This window comes from Raphanus sativus, chromosome 1 (assembly GCF_000801105.2).
Source record: "Raphanus sativus cultivar WK10039 chromosome 1, ASM80110v3, whole genome shotgun sequence".
Lineage (NCBI taxonomy): Eukaryota > Viridiplantae > Streptophyta > Magnoliopsida > Brassicales > Brassicaceae > Raphanus > Raphanus sativus.
In genome coordinates, this window is record NC_079511.1 from 22,994,879 (window position 1) to 23,012,605 (window position 17,727).

At 28.1% G+C, this 17,727-nt stretch overlaps 1 protein-coding gene and 1 long non-coding RNA gene across 5 annotated transcripts; one reads left to right on the plus strand and one right to left on the minus strand.

The window, feature by feature from the left end:
- Positions 1–4,523: 4,523 nt before the first annotated feature.
- On the minus strand, positions 4,524–8,756 carry LOC108805431 (biotin--protein ligase 1, chloroplastic). Of its 4 annotated transcripts, XM_018577488.2 has the most exons (11): positions 8,654–8,671; positions 6,802–6,906; positions 6,343–6,625; positions 6,212–6,273; positions 5,985–6,133; positions 5,774–5,894; positions 5,517–5,672; positions 5,350–5,395; positions 4,970–5,036; positions 4,820–4,896; positions 4,524–4,733 (listed from the first exon to the last, which is right to left on the minus strand). In XM_018577488.2, exons 3-11 carry the CDS (start codon positions 6,621–6,623, stop codon positions 4,694–4,696), a joined length of 999 nt encoding a protein of 332 aa, XP_018432990.2. In that variant the 5' UTR covers positions 6,624–6,625; positions 6,802–6,906; positions 8,654–8,671; the 3' UTR covers positions 4,524–4,693. The 4 variants fall into 4 exon arrangements, with proteins under 4 accessions (XP_018432990.2, XP_018432987.2, XP_018432991.2 ...); XM_018577485.2 differs by having other exon boundaries at positions 6,343–6,949; positions 8,654–8,756; XM_018577489.2 differs by lacking the exon at positions 8,654–8,671 and having other exon boundaries at positions 6,343–6,600.
- LOC108805474 (uncharacterized) lies at positions 8,383–10,088 on the plus strand. Its single transcript, XR_001942417.2, has 2 exons — positions 8,383–8,781; positions 9,116–10,088. It is a non-coding gene; the product is annotated as an uncharacterized LOC108805474 (long non-coding RNA).
- The last annotated feature ends 7,639 nt before the right edge of the window (positions 10,089–17,727 follow it).

The following is a 17,727-nucleotide window of genomic DNA, read 5'->3' on the forward strand; positions in this document are numbered from 1 at the left end:
GAACATCTATACTATTAAAGCAGAATAATTCTTATAAATATGGCCCTGACTTTTCCAATTAATTACAAATATTGATGTACATTTTTGCCGGCAGTATTTGCCACCTATAAAAAGTCATTATTTTGCAATTACATTAAAGAGTATTTAATAATTCAGTTCTTAGCTTTTTAAGAAAATATTTCTTAAATATTTACGTCATATCTTTCTAAAAAATCTTTCATGTTATTAATTATTTGAAAGAATTTATTAAATGAAACCTCAAAATAAAATCAAGTTAAAATAACAAATGATTAAGTCAACAAAATCATAATACGGGTTTGAATTATCTCAACTTCTTAAAAAAATAAAAACTAAATCACATAAACTAAATTTAATAAAATTATAGAAAATGTTTTGAAACGCACAAATAATTTTTTCAATACAGAGAGTGTTGAAGATATAAAATATTTTATTTAAGTTAAAAAAATCAGTGCAAATAAGTTTAACTTTGGATTCAATAAATAAAATCATATTACAGATTAGAATTATCTAGAGTCTTCAAAAATTTAATCATATTTAAATAATAAAAAATAAGTCATAAAAAGTTAAAATATATAATTTATCAAAAACCATAACTTTTATTACGTAAAATAATTTTTCCAACAAAAAATATACCCGCCCTTTTTAAGGGCGGGTCAAAATCTAGTTATATATAAGCTCGAAGTCGGATTGACTTGAAAACAACTTTGTATCTTTTCTTTTTTCTTTACATCATTGAGCTAAAATGTGATTGTGTCTAAGCTCGGTGGTGAGGTGGAACATATAGTGGATTGTCGGAATCTTCTGACCCAGACGTTAGAGTGGCTTAAATCGAGACTCTAAACTAGTTAAAATGCTCTATGTCTTTTTTCTCTTTGCTTGCTTGTTATTTCCGTGTTAAACTAGATATAGAGAGATACGATTAACAAACAAACCGAAATGAACAAACCTAAACGTGTGTTGAAGTTGATTGGTTTGATGGGTCTGGCGAGTTTATGTTGTGGAAGATTCACATCATCTTGGTTACTTGGGTTTAAAGGAAATTCTCAAGGATGAGAAACTACTTCGAAAACCTGCGAAATATAAACTGAAGGAGGAAGATGATCAAATGATGGAGGGGAAAGCAGTTGTTCCAATACCAGCTGATATTGATCACTCGAAGGTTGAAAAATCAAAGAAAGCCATGAATCTGATTGTTCTGAACATTGGTGGCCGTGTTCTACAGAAAATTAGCCACTGCACAATAACAGCAGCTATGCGGTCACTGTTGGAGAGGCTATACATGTCTAAATCTCTGCCGAACAAGATTTTCCTGCAGTTAAAGTTTTATAACTTTAAGATGACTGATACTACATTTGTTAGATTCAAACATTGATGACTTCCTAAAGCTAGTGACTGATTTGAGCAGCGTTGGAGTCATGGTAACAGATGAGGTGCAAGCCATATTACTTCTGTGTTCTTTGCCATCTCGATACAACCATCTGGAGGAGACTTTGAAGTATGCAAAGGACACTGTAACGCTGAAGGCTGTTATTGTGACAGCTCGTGATAAAGAAAGAGAGTTGAAACACAGTGGTTGAAGAAGTAAAAAGCTGGAGAAGGATTAGTCATGATCTAAAGTGGTAGATCAAAGTCGAGATCTAAAGTGGTGTGTTGGCACTGTAAGAAGGAGGTTCACCTTACAAAGGATTGTTACACTCTAAAGAATAAGTTTGACAGGGAGGAACAAGCTGAAGTAGGTGTTATTATAAAGAAGCTTCAATATTTTGACGCATTGAATGTCTCTGATCTAAATCCAAGGAATAATTGGGTTATTGATTCAGGGTGTACTTACCATATGACGTCAAGAAGAGACTGGTTTGATACCTTTACAGAGATAAACGGAAATCAGATTCTACTTGGAGATAATCATTTGGTGGAGGCTAAGGGAATTGGTTCTGTTAAGTTGATGACTTATGGAGACTCAATTTTCGTGTTCAACAATGTCAGATATATTCCAAACCTGAGAAGAAACTTGATTTCTATAGGAACACTTGACAGACTCGGGTTCAACACAATGGTAGAGATGGTATACTCATGTTTTACAAGAATGGAAGGCTGGGGTTGAGAGGAAATCTGATAAACGGATTGTATATCCTCGAATGTGAGACTGTGACAAGCTAAGTTCACCATGTAGAAGTTCCAGAGCCAAAGGGAAATATCACTGGGTTGTGGCACAACAGATTGGGCTACATTAGTGAGAAAAACTGAAGATCTTAGTTAGTAAGGAGATACTAACGAAGAAGGAGATCAATACTCATGATTTTTGTGAAGATTTTGTGATGGGAAAATCAAGCATGTAAGCTTCTCAATCGCAAAGCATGATACGGACAAGGTGCTTGGGTATGTACACGCCGACCTTTGGGGGTCTCCTAACGTACATCCATCCATATTAAAGAAGCGCTACTTCTTGTCAACCATCGACGACTGCTCTCATACGGTCTGGCTATATTTCTTAAAAGCAAAATATAAAGCCTTTGAAAGTTTATGTGAATGGAAGACATTGGTTGAGAATTAAGTGAATCATAAGGTCAAGTGTCTCAGAACAGACAATGGTCTTGAGTTCTGTAACAAGGAGTTCGACACATTCTGCAAGAAGAATGGAATTCAGAGGCACAAGACGTGTAGTTATATGCCACAATAGAATGATGTTGCAGAGCATATGAATCAAACAATTATGAGAAAAGTGTGATGCTTGTTAAACCAATCTAGTTCGAGTGAAAGCTTCTAGGCGGAAGCTGCAGCTATAGCAACTTACCTGATCAATAAAAAGTAATTTAAATCATCTATTAAATAAGAAAAATTTAAAAAATAGAAAGAATGTCTTTATGAGAAAATGTTTTGTAAAATGTTATATTACATTAGTTACTTTTTTATTAAAATGTGATAGTTATTTAATAATCTACTAGATGTTTTCCTGCTTTTTATGCAAACATTATAAAAAAAAACTATCTACACTGACATCTAGTTTAAATAAATAAATTTATTTTGTTTTTTTGAAATAATAATTTCATATATCTTTTTGTATTGATGTATAGTGAAAATTAGCTATATCACATATTTTTTTAATAATTTATGTCATCATCTCCTTCTTATAGTGATAATAGACTTAAAAATCAATTGAAAATAATATATATGATATTATTTTAAATGGATGATATAATTATTTAAAAATAATAGTATATATTTTTAAGTTTTTTTCTGTAAAAGTAGATAAAACTTTGTAGATATAAAAAAGTAGTTTGCATAAAAGTTATTTGCAGAATATCTATAAAAACTACTTACATGTGTTTATCTATATTTTATTATTTTATATCTTAAACATAAATTATAATACCATATATATATATACAATATTTAATAAAATCATAACATCAACGACATACAAAATAATTTATTCGTAAAACAAATATAATAAAGAAATACATTCATACCATCTACGGTTCTCATTTGAAACTTTGAAAATATATAAAATTCCAATAAGAAAATGTTAATTCTATGTTTTTTTGTTATGAAATTTTATGTTTTTTGTTACATTTTCTGTTAGTCACCTCATCAATTTTTTCTTTCAAGTGATTCTAGTTACAACACTTGCATTATTCACTGGATAAATACTACTTAAGGGCATCTCCAACCCTACTCCATTTTCTACTCCAAACATCATTTTGGAGTAAAATCCTCTCCAACCCCACTCCATTTTGGAGTTGAACTTTTTTTATTTATAAAATAGTCCTTTAAATCTTTAATGTTCTTATTTCTTACTTAAATAATATTTTAAAATGAAAAAATAACATGAAAATAAGATATTTTATTATTTAATAATTTGACATAAAATGCATAACATACTTAAACAACATAAATAATATAAAATAAAAATAACATAAAATAAGTGATTTAAATGTCCGGCTTCAAAATTTGCTTGCTCGATTTAGGAATATCAAAAATAAAAAAGCTCATTTTTTAATTACGAAATGCATTAGTTGATCATTTGTGGGAAGAATATTCTAATACTTATTATTGAACCAACTTATATATTATGTTTTATTCTATTTTTATGATTTTTTGTACCTTTTAATAATAAATATTTAATTTAAATAAATTATATTTTAAGGTATTTTTGCAAACATAAAATAGTTGGGGTTAATTGGTAAACTTTTATAAGTATAAGATATTACTAACAATTATTAACTATTTTTGAAGTAAAAAATGGAGTAATACATTGGAGTAAAACTTTACTCCAATGGAGTTGAATCATTTTGGAATAAAATTTGGAGTAATACATTAGAGATGCTCTAAGAGGATAGAATTAAAATTTTGTTTAAGGTTTTTCAGTAAATTGCATCCGAGTTCTGTTACAAAAATAAGTAAATTACGAACCAAATGCCTAAACAGAATCTGTCATTTTTTACTAATAGTTGCATCGACTGGAATCTTCCTTGTAAATCCACACCAAACTTTGGAGAAAATTACTACTTGGTCCAATACTTATTTCACGAAATATTTTCATAGTGAATACAAGGAAATAACTCAAATAAGGGATAACACCACAGTAATAATCTATATAAATAAACACTTTCTCCGTTGGATTAAACCGTGACAAGTACTTGTCGTGTCCATGGTGCTAACATCTCAAGGATCAGATTTTTCTTCGGACTAGACCTTTGAAAAAGTCAAAACTGTAGTTGAACACAAAAACACTACATATCAGCCTTTAACATGTAATATAATAGTGTTATTATCCATTTAATTGATTCAACCTTACCTATTGCCATCAGGGTGAAGCTCATACATTTGATAATCATCTCCAATAGCCAGAAGATATCCAGAAGATGTCAAACCCTGGAGATGTAAGGAGAACTAAAGCACAATGACTAGAATTTGTATATAACCAATCCATAAGACTCCTCTTTACCTGGATAGTCACAATGTTTTGAACAACTTGGTCCTCGATTTTATCTTCAATGATCACTCTTTGCCCGCTGCACATGTGAGAATACAGGGCAACGTATTCAGAAGTTTGGATACAGCAAACTATGTGTATGTATCAACAAAACAAAACAAAAACAACAGTTATTGATTCTTGTTCTTTTCTTTAAGAGCTTTTAGTTTATTGCAGGGAAAATATGACACTGATTAAGGTGTTTTTTTTAGCCAAGCAAAACATGCTAATGGACGAGGTTTAGCCATCTAGTTCAGAAAGTGAAAATGGAATACACCAAAACTAAAAATCAGTTTTTCAAATTCAGATAACAAAGACCCTTCAGTGACAAGCAAACTGAAAATGCAAATTACCTGTGAAGCCATGTCCTGTAGTAAAGCTCCTCGAGAGATTTAAAACCTGGAAAATGAAGTGCAATGAAAAAGAATGACAACATGGCTTAAAGACTTGAGAATAAGATTAATCAACAACTGACTGATGAATCTTTAAGCAGTCTCCGAGATCAGAGGTTTAACATTACCTTGGTCAATGAACAGATCAAAGAATTTCTCGAATTTATGAAAGAAGGCAGCAATAATTTCTTCTCTTTTAAGTAGAATTGATGCAGGAGATATGTCTTTTAATACAGCGTTTAAGCATGTGGTCGGTTGATCATTGTCCACATTCAATCCCACACCTGCAAAAAAAAAAAAGATCAGTTTTGCCATTTTCTTGGAAGCAATGGAGGTAGAACAAGTCAAACGCAACTTGTACAGAAGGAAGAGTAATGCGTATTACCAACACTAACGTGAAATTTTCTAGATCTGTAGGTAGAGGTACACAAAATGCCTCCGACTTTCAGGTCATTCAAGTAAAGATCATTGGGCCACTTTATTTTAACATCTATATACGGCAAACCCTGAAATTGTATTAGCAAAAAATAGTGAGGGAGGGAGCTTTTTGTTTCTGATGCAAAGAAGGGAGGAAGCAAAAGAGAGATAGATTTTACCTTGTTGTCACAAACATCTTTCACAGCCTCAGTAACAGCAAGAGATACAACATATTGAATCAAAGGCACGATTCGACCATCTTCCATTTCTACCGTAAAAGAATACATAAGACAACCCTTTGGAGATTCCCAGATATTCATTGTTCTGCCTGCATCATTATTCCTTAATTACACATTCCGTTTTTTTTTTTATTCTTACTAGACAGCTAAATCCAACAAACTCTTACCTCTACCCTTAAACTGAATATCTGAGACGCAAACTGAACCAACCGGAAGCTCAGAAAAGTTACTGAAAGAAACAAAAATAAAAAATAAAGATTTGGACAGGCAAAAATTAAACCTTTGAAAAAATGCTTACTGAGAAACAAGATCGTGAGTGGAAGACAAGCGGGGAGACCAAATGAGAAACCGACCGAACCGAGAAGTTGAAAGCGAGTTCATGAAGAGTGGAAGATTGAATGAATCATCATCATCATAATCTCTAACCAAATTCTTGATCTCGGAAGCTAAAAAGAGTGAAACTTTAGAAGTATCATCTGGGAGCTTAAGCAAGTTCTCGTTCTTCAAACGCTTTGCTGTATCATTCTCAACAGAGGACTTCCCACACAAAACCAAGCTACACGAATCATCACCATCCATTGCTAAAATCAAAACCAAAAAACGAAAAGGAGAATAACTTCGGATAGAAAGGTTCGAATCTGCGGCAGCAGCGACGGAGAAAGATAGACGATTAAACCGGTTTAATACGATCTGGTTAAATGAAGATTCTTCACTTGAGATAAAAAATGAAACTGGAAGAGAGAGAGAAATGTGGCACCTTTCGTAGTTGGTTCAAATCGTCGTTATTTGAAAATAATAATGAAAAATCTTCAGAAACAGACGCTGGAGGTCGACTGCTTGTTTAGACACGCACTTCTCCAACCTTGATAAGCCAGAGAATAGTGTGAGGCCCTGATCTCTACAGTCTAGAAAATTCCAGGCCCAGTAAAAAAAAACACATAAAGCCCTTTATATATATTTTTTTTGAACACCAAGCCCTTTATATATTTTGAGATATTTTTAACTAAAATAATTAGTGAAAATCACATAAAAAACCCTCAAAGTGTCACTTACTACCACTTTAAACCTTGAAGTTTTTCACTAACACTTTTAATCTTCAAAGTGACCATAAAAAACCTCCAAATCAAAAAATTGACCAGTTCAGCAGGTAATTTTTCAAAAATAATTATTTAATTAATAAAATAAACAAAATAAATAAATAAAAATTCAAAAAATAAATAAAAATCGAAAATTCTAATAAAATTTACAAAAATGAAAAAAAAAATCAAAAAAAAATTAAAATTTTAGAAAATTAAATAAATTAAAATTTTAAAAAATGGAAAATATAAAATTCAAAATTCACTAGTGACGATGATGGTTTCTCACATAACCATTAACAATGACGATAATTGCCATATCTCCAACGATAGTTTCCAACATCATCTTGAAAATGACAAAAAAAAATCTTTTTCAAACTTTTGAATTTTCACTTTTTTGAAATATATGAATTTTTTATTTTTCTGTTTTTTTTAATTTGATCTCATTTAGTTTTGAATTTTAATTTACTAAATTTTAATTAATTTTCTGATTTTTTCTAATTTTCTGATTTTTATTAATTAATATAATTACATAAGAATCAAAAAAGTTAGAAGAAAATCCGAAATTAATTATTATTTAGAAAATTAAAATTCAAAAATAAATGAGATCAAACTAAAAAGAGAAAATAAAAAAAAATTCATATATTTCAAAAAAATGAAAATTCAAAAGTTTGAAAAAGATTTTTTTTTTGTCATTTTAAGATGATGTTGGAAACTATCATTAGAGATATAACAATTATCGTCAATGTTAATGGTTATGTGAGAAACCATCATCGTCACTTGTGAATTTTGAATTTTGAATTTTATATTTTCCATTTTTAAAAAAAATTGTGAACTTTTTATTTAGTTATTCTCAATTTAAATTTAATCTTATTTATTATTAATTTTTAGTTATTTTTATTAATATTTTAGAAAATAATTTAATTTTTAATATATTTATTTAATTTTCTAAAATTTTAATTTATTTTTTTATTTTTTTTATTTTTGTAAATTTTATTAAAATTTTCGATTTTTATATTTTTTGGATTTTTATTTATTTATTTTGTTTATTTTATTAATTAAATAATTATTTTTGAAAAATTACCTGCTGAAACGGTCAATTTTTTGATTTGGAAGTTTTTTATGATACAAATGTCATTTTAAAGGTTAAAAGTGTTAGTGAAAAAACTTCAAGGTTTAAAATGCTAGTAAGTGACACTTTGAGGGTTTTTTATGCGATTTTCCCAAAATAATTATCTTAAGTGTTCCCTCCATCGCAAGAAGGAACAACAATATCTCCAGAGACGTTTCGATCGAATAAGGTCAAAACGAGCTAAAGAAGGCGAATCCAAACCATAAACAATAAGAAAGGTCGTGTTTTGAGCAACGGAGGCAGAGAAATTGGATTGAATCTAGAAAACCTAGAGGAAATGCGATTTGAGGGAATAATCTAAATCGTAGTATATAGATCAGTGATGAGGAGGAAGAGAGAGAGAGAGAGAGAGAGAGAGAGAGAGAGAGAGAGAGAGAGAGAGAGAGAGAGAGAGATGGAACCTGATTGAAATTGATCGGAGATCGTTGACGGAGATGTAGCTCGGGAGAAAGTTTATTTAAAGAAGGCGAAGACGATGAGGATGAGGAACGGTGAGCAGGGGCGGATCCAGAAAATTATTTAATATGGGGTACAATATATATATATTATTTTTTATATAAATTTTATTTTGTATATATTGAAATATAACTATAAATTTGTAAATTAGATTATTTTAAAAAATTGTAGTACAGTAGTTTATATTAGATTATATATACGATTAAAAATTACATTACTTTAATATTTTACATTTTATTTTAAAAACTTGAATCAACTAAAAAAGTAAATCATTTTCATAATGTTGAATAGCGTTGAGTAATATTACGTAATTATATACCATACATAATTTTGTTGCAATTTTTAAATTATAGTTACAAATACTCGTTAAGTAAAACATAAATAAAGAACTTTTTGTTTTATAAAAGGTAAAAACTGAAGTCTTCCAGTGGGTTCCAATCTGAAGCGTAGGCATATAATACAAGATGCAGTCTGCAAGAGATGCTATCAAGAAGAGGAGACTGAAGTACACCTGTTATTTGAATGTCTGTATGCTAAAATGGTCTGGCGGGCGTCAGGATTAGCAAACACTATTCTTACCAATTCTACTACAACTCTTGAGGAAAAGATTGAGGAATGTATCAGGTGCTGCTCTGTTTCTTCATTAGCACAATTACAAGATCATCCTATATGGATTTTATGGAGGCTTTGGAAAAGCCGAAATATGCTTATTTTTCGTAGGAAGGTCATTCCTTGGAGAATTCTACTTCAACAGAGTATCACTGATGCAAAAGAGTGGCATGAGAATTCTCGGGATATTGATACAAGTTACCAAAGTACAAATCATCCGACAAGATGTAACAGAGAGGTACATTGGAAGAAACCACCAGAAAATTGGATGAAGATCAATGTTGATGGATGTTTTCAAAGTAATACAGAGAGAAGTAGAGCAGGGTGGGTTTATCGTGATCATTTGGGTGTTTTATCATGGAGGAGTACAAGCAGTCGGCAAAATAGTTAATACTCCTCTAGAATCTGAAATGCAAGCCATTCTAATGGCTATTCAACATGCTTGGAGTAGAGGTTTTTCTAAGCTCTGTATTGAGTCTGATAGTAAGAAGGTGGTGGATATATTAAATGGAAAAATTCTACATTTTGATAGCTACAATTGGAAACGAGAGATTCTTTGGTGGAACAATCGATTGGAAGGGGTAATATTTCAGTGGATAGGGCGTGAAGGCAATAGGGTGGCTGACAAATTGGTGAAGCATCAAATGGAAGACAATGTTTATTTCAAATTTTACTTTTATGTTCCTAGATTCTTATCAAATGAACTTCACTATGACTATGTATGTTTAACGTAATATCAATGAAGTAAGTGTTATAAAAAAAAGGTAAAAACTAACATTAACAAAAGAAAAAATTATATTGGGTAGGAGAAAAGAAAATTTGTTTTATGAAAAAAGTGACTAAAATATAGTAATTGTGTAAAACAAAAAGGAAAAGGCTCGAGTTATATGGGGCACTAATAAGCCTTTCAAACCAAATGAGCTGCATCCTTAATTCATAAATTATTTTGTACAAGAACTTTTATAATTTAGCCTGTGGCACATGCCACACCCCATCAAAGGCTGGGTCCGCCCCTGACGGTGAGTGTTAGGTCTAACGGTAAAGGAGCCATTGGTTTTTTATCTAACCAACAAAGAACCAATGTAGCACTCACACGTGCGAGGTATCTAAACAGTATCTCACTTATGCTATTTTTTTTTTTAAATGGCTTTTTTGTTTAAAAAAAAAATGGCTTTCATATGTATATATATATATATATATATATTTGAAATGGCTTTCACTTGTGCTAATTTGTAAAACTGTTTTTGTGTTGTTCTTCACTCATTAACTTCACTTGTAGATACTGCTTATGGATTCTTGGAAACCAGTCGACTTTGACCAACAATAAATCAGTATGGCGTGAGTTAGCAAATGATGCTAGAGCACGAGGCTGTTTTCATGACGCAGATGATGATGAATCATTAGCTCAGTGTATTAAAAGATCAACCACAGCCCTTGATGATCTTCATAAGCTTCATAACAATAAGCTTCTTTCCTTTGAGAATTCGATAAGGAAGGTATTAGACCTCTTGTTCTCTTTTACGATTTTGATATTCACTATGGATCATCATCTTGCATGCTAAGCGATTAGTTTGCATCTTCTTTCATTTATATTTTTTGTTATAAATTGTTTTTAAATTATTTTTTCTAAATTTATATGTATTTATGTGTTTTTGTTTTAAAATATACTGTAGATCCCTTTTATATTTCATATCTATTGGATTATTTTTTTTGCATTCTTGGTTTTTACTTGTGGTATTTGTAGTATTTGTTAATGTACTATGATATATTTTCAAATATTAACCTTGGTTATTCTTTATGAAAATGTATGTTGGGAAAATTCTTTAATTTTGTTGTTATTTTTGGTTTTAAGGGTGATACGGATCTGAATATCCAGAAATTTAGGGTACCCAGATTCATCAAATATGTCCTTTTACTACCTGAATCTAGATCCATCGTTTTTTAATATCCAGCTACTGGATATTTGTTTAATCATCAAGATACCCAAGATTCCTGATTCAAAATCGTAGAAAACATTAAGAAATTTTAGAAAATCTTAAATTACATTATTGTACAGTATTTTAATATATATATATATAATATACAAAAATATATATTAAAAATTAATTTTATATATAAATATTATTATTTTAAAATAAATTTTATTACATTTTAAAAATACGAATTCTGATTAGGATACCAAAACATAAAAATTAAGATATCCAGATCCAGAGCTGCTCCTTGTCAAAAACATTTAAACAAGATATATTGGTTGATGTTTCGTGTTTCTTCTATCCTTTGCCTTTTTATATATTTGTTTCTACTTTGTTTTTCAAAATATTCTTTGTGATTCATGCTGAATTTTTTTATTGCTATTTATCAAATTACTAGCTTATTCTGTTCCAATTATAGATCAATTTAATTTTAAAAATTATATGTTGTGGTCTGCTAATGAAGTATATATTTGTTTTTCTCGGAACTGATAGGAAAAACCTATTATATAATTGGGGTCCTTTCTATCTACGTGAAATGTTCAAACACCAAAAATTAGTAATTGTAATTATAATGACTTATTTAAATTTTACATATTTATATTATTATTTTATGTTTAAATAAATTATTCAAAAATTAAATGATAAAAAGACAAAATAACAAATAGTAGAATATTTAGAATTTTATTGTTCAAACTTCAGATTAATAGAAGAAAATAATACTTTTTGAAAAGTGAGTATAAGAATATACAACCAGAACTCTATTAGTTAAAAATTTTGAGACTATTATAATTTATTAATTTAAAGAGTTACAAATTTATAGAAATTTTACTTATAAATATACAGATAGAATAAATTTAAAGTAACAAAATTTCATTTCAAAATATGTTATATTGATTAAAATTTATAGATTAGAATTACCATCATTTTATTAGAATATTTACCTTTTATGTAATTCAATATGTACCACTGAAGACAAATGCATTTTATGTAATTGATAAAATAAATCCAAAATATTTGAACAAAAAAAAAAAAAATAAAAAATAAATCCAAAATATGAAAATAAATATAATTTACAGATATATTTTAATTTTAAATTATAATAAGAAATATTTTTTATGTTTATAAAATTTATATATTAATTAATAAATTATGATTTTAATGGGAATATATATCTATCAAAAAGTTTTCAAAATATTTAATGATCTTATTAGCTTATCAAATTCGGATATGTTTTTATATTGGTTCAACTTCGCACATGAGATAATTATTAATATATCTGGTTTATTAATTTTAAAGTATTAATTTATAGAGTTTATGTTGTATAATGTTTTTTTGCGCATTTAAATAGATTTAATATTTTAAAATTAAAATTATATTTTAAAAAATTTAGAATGTAAATTACTTTTTGTATAAAAATATAAATTTATCTTTAAAATTACATAACAAAATTCTAAATAACTTCAAAACTATTTATGATATATATTATTATAGTAGAATCGATAACTTTAAAAACTATTTGCAATAGTAAATATATTTACAAACTATCGTTTTTAATGTTACTTTTTTTTCCTTCTTGCTCTCTGTCTTATATTTACTATAGTTGAATTTCTAATTTCCATGAGAACGAGACATTGCTACAAGAAAATGAATTATAGGAGAGCACTTAAGTGGGAAGAAGTTTAACAGGCCACAGTCAGCGACTTTCCTATGGTCCAAAAACCTTTGCCTTCCGCAAAAACACAGCCCTTAGGCCATCCAAGAGGGTTCAACAGAAGTCGTTTTGTGAACAGCAGCTGCACTAGAATCTCACATCATTTTACACTCATAACCCAAGGAAAAAACGTGTAGCAAAACGATCTGTGGGGAGTGTGAGCACGTCATAATGTGGGAAAATGTTACGCCCACATCATCTTTCTCACATTAAGACGCGTCCACACTCCCTAGATCTGCTACCCACTTTTCTTCCTTGGCTTTTGAGTGTACAATGATGCGCGGTTCTAGTGCAGCTTCTGTTCACAAAACGACTTTTGTTGAACCCCCTTGGGTGGCATAAGGGCTGTGTTTGTTAGGAAGGCGAAGGTTTTTGGAGAACATCCGTTTCACTGAATGTGTTCTGTTGAATTTCTTCCCACTAAAGTGCTCTCCTATAATTTATTTTCTTGTACCAATGTCTTGTGCTCATGAAAACTATAAATCCAACTATAGTAAAAGATAGGACAGAGAGTGAGAAGGAAAAAAGGAAGTAGCGTTAAAAACCACAGTTTGTGAATGAACTTATTCTTAAAGATAATTTTTGAAGTTATCGATTCTACTATAATAATATACTAAGTTGAGACCTGCGCCTTGCGCAGGGTAAAAGAATAAGAAAAAACTAATGAAATTTGTATATATACAAAGGTCATATCTTTAGATTAAATTGTATAAAATCAGTCATAGGTATACAATCACTTATAGTTAATATAATATGTTTCTATACAGCTTAAATCATATTATGAAAATTAATAAACACTATAAATTATTAATTTTTTTGGTTTCGAATTGGGTTATTTTAAAAATGACACAAATCGATAAAATAATAAAATAATATTTTTTATAAAGTTCTATGTAAATATATAGTCCAGTTAAAATCATAAACTAATAATCTGTCTATATATAAATTTTATATAAGTACAAACTCAACATTATATCGCTGGTTTTATATTTACAACGAAAAACAATATATTTGATAATATTTAGTAAAATCATATCCAAACCTTCAAGTTCTATAAAAATAAAAAATACTCCAAATAATATTATAAACAATATAAAAGTCAAATTTCCAAAATTTAATCAATATATATACGTGAGATAAAATATTTTCTTATCTTATAAACAAAAAATAGATTTTTTTTTTATAAATTAATAATACTATAAATTAATAAAATACCATTGTTCCAATATTATTAATTTATAGAGTTTTTACTGTAGTATCTTGATATTACTTCTATGTTTAATTCAAATAGTTACATAAATTCATTGGTTTCTCAGTTTGGTTTGGTTTTAAACTGAACACAACCGTCCGGGTTGAAAAAGTCTGAATGATTTAATAATAGATTTTGGTTTGTCTGATTCGGTTGGTCTGATTTGATTCGGTTCAATTTGTTTATTTGTCTATCCCTATCCCTATGTTTTATTGTACAACGTCCATACTCTATATATAGTAGGCTATTCGTATTTAATTAATAAGACAAAATAATTAATGTTACTTCAATAGAAAGTATAAAAAAATTATTGTAGGCAAGTTAATGTGATGGATTAATATGGTAAGTTAGATGTGGTTAGCAGATCACATCAAATAAACGGCATATCTTATCTAAGAATTATATAGTAAATTATCTCTAATTGCCTTTCTTTTCTAGGCACTATTAATAATAATATATGCACCAAATATGTTAAGACTTACCAAGTATGTTAGACTTGGTCACGTAGCATATAAAAAATATCTTTGATAGTAATTACATATTAAATTAATATTCCTATATGCATATCCCATCAAACTTGTACATAAAGATCTCTATAATATTATTTGAGAAGTCAGTTTCCTATGTGTCACGTTCACGTTAACTTTCACGGTGGTTGATTACATTGATACCCTTAATGAATCAAAAATAGAATATTTAAATACTATAATTGATTTTTTATTTAAATTCCTTTTGTAAAATTTTACAAATAAAATATATAATAAAAAAGGAAATATTTATAGAGGCTATAAATTGAATTTATAAACGAAAATATATGAATAAATAATATGCTATCATTAAAAAGGAAAGTTCACAAAATATTAATATTGTATTAAATATATTTTTAAAATAACATAAAATATAATAATAATATACTTTCTTTATATTTTTCAAAGTAACAGAAATAATTTTTATATATCTATCTATTTTTTAGATGATTACATAAAATAATTAAGTAACATAAACTGATATATTGACTAAAATCATTTATAGTTAGTATTATTGAAATGCTATTTGTATTTCCTATATTTTGGTTACTATAATATCTTTCAATTACAACAAAAATATCTATAAATTATACTTTACTTATATCATATGATTTCTCAGATGCAATCACAATTTTTTTCTGCTTATTTTTAAGAGATATAACGAGAAATAAAGGTTGACAATAAACATCTTTTTGATCAAACAGTTATAAAATATTTAAAATCACACTATATACTTTAACGAGGTAAATATATTATATTTTATCATTATTAAAATTGTATGTTTTTTAATATTAAATTTGCTTTTAAATTCAATGTTTTTATGTTTGTGTAACTTTTTAATATAACCATAATCAGAGAAGACATGAAATTAGTTAGAATTTATAAAAATACTTTTTTATTATAAATATTGATATGAGTTCACGAGCTTTCCAAAAGTATGAGAAGTAACTTTCTATATATCATCTTTTCTAATATAATTTATAAAATCAATATTTAATTTGATATATATTATGAAAATACATTCACATTTAAACGATAAATAAATTAATTTGACTTGACTTAATTATAATAAAAAATTATACTCAACTTGAATTTGAAAGAACATATGTAAGTTAATATACTCACAACATGAGTTACTCGACTAATCCAATTTATATCTAAAATCATAGATTTAACTATAATAAAAAAATATAATTTTACAATAATAATAATTTATTTCATAAATATAAATGATAGGATGACTCAAAACACATTGACAAATGAAAATAAAATATTAATCAACTGTAACAATTTAGTTTTTTGTAAAATTTATATATATGCATGAGACTTCAGAATATTATCATTATATTTATTTACATAATTTTGATTCAAACACTTTAGTTTATTTTTTAGTTCATTTTAAGCACAATATATCTTCTTTTTTTTCAACAACAAAACAGACTCATATGGACTCTGTGAACCAAACCGGTAGCTCCGAATCCATATGAATGACGTAAAACGGTTGTTGCAGCACAATATATCTTAAGTTATACATAATCTTCCTAAAATATAATTACATATTTAAAACAACAACGAACCTAAATGTTAATAAGAAAACTAATCAAAATTTTAATATATTTAGAAAAAAAACCCGACTATAATATAATAAAAAATATTATAGTTGAATTCAGAGAAATAGATGCAATCCAATATACCCAAATCATAACTAAATCGACCGTAAAAATAACAAAACCGACTAGATATAATATATCTAAAATCATATATCTAATTAAAATAATATAATATTATTAATATAAATTAATTAAAAATTAAAAGTAAATAGCAATTAATTAGTATATTATATTTACTTTATAAATATTTATATCCGTGCATGAGCACGGGAAAATCACCTAGTGTTCTATAAATTTCCACACGATAAACTTTCGTAAGAAGCCAACATAAAACTACTTCACTCCTTTTTTAACCGGTCACAATTTTTTTATGACCTGGTCCGGTTCAGTTGGCATAAAAATCATAGAATTATGTACAAAATTTCTAAACCGTGGTATACCGTTAAGAATGAACTTTACTGCTAGATTGACATTTTGGAGATAATTCTAAGCATGAACTTGATTGATAGATTGCTAGAATGTTGAGATTCAGTAATGCTCTATTGATCAAATGCTTATACTAATATATCATGTACGTGGGCAGTTCCTAGATCAAATATATATCTACACATGAGATCCCTAAAACAATCCTATACATCATCTACTTGTGAGTATGTAAACAAATATATAAGCCGTCACAAAGACCAGTAGTTAATTAGTATGTGGCAAATGTTCAGATGATTGCATTCTAAAGTAGTTATTTATTAATAATGTGTTTGTGAGATGATAATAGAATTCTTCTAGTGTGCTTATAGACGATGAGATTAATCATGATATGAAATGCGGCTCTGGCTAAGTAAGATACGCGAGATGGTATAGTTTAATATCCCTATAATATAATAAATTTCATTACGTAATATCATATAGTTTAATATTAAATGTATTTAGCAACAAATGAAATTCTAATGTGGACCAACCAATTTTCCAATTGAATGTAATGATGCCACATAGAATTAATTAATGTCCTAATTGATTGACACGTAGGATGAGGTACTTTTCTAATTCTTACAAAACTAAGGTTCATATTTTTTAAATGCTTCTCAAATAATATATAGGGGATTAAAAACTATTTTTGATATATATTGTTATAGTAGAATCTATAATTTCAAAAACTATTTGCAAGAGTAAATATATTTACAACCTATCTTTCTTAACGCTACTTCATTTTTTCCTTCTCACTCTTTGAACTATATTTACTATAGTTGGATTTCTAGTTTTCATGAGCACGAGGCATTCCTACAAGAAAATGAATTATATGAGCTCGTTTCAGTGGGAAGAAGTTCAACGGGCCACAATCAGCG

Coding starts and splice junctions, on each gene's coding strand:
- LOC108805431 (XM_018577485.2), bottom strand. CDS start 6,623: ATGGATGGTGATGATTCGTGTAGCTTGGTTTTGTGTGGGAAGTCCTCT. Junction 6,134..6,211: donor TATTCAGTTTAAGGGTAGAG/GTAAGAGTTTGT, acceptor ATAATGATGCAG/GCAGAACAATGAATATCTGG. Junction 5,037..5,349: donor TACAGGACATGGCTTCACAG/GTAATTTGCATT, acceptor TCACATGTGCAG/CGGGCAAAGAGTGATCATTG.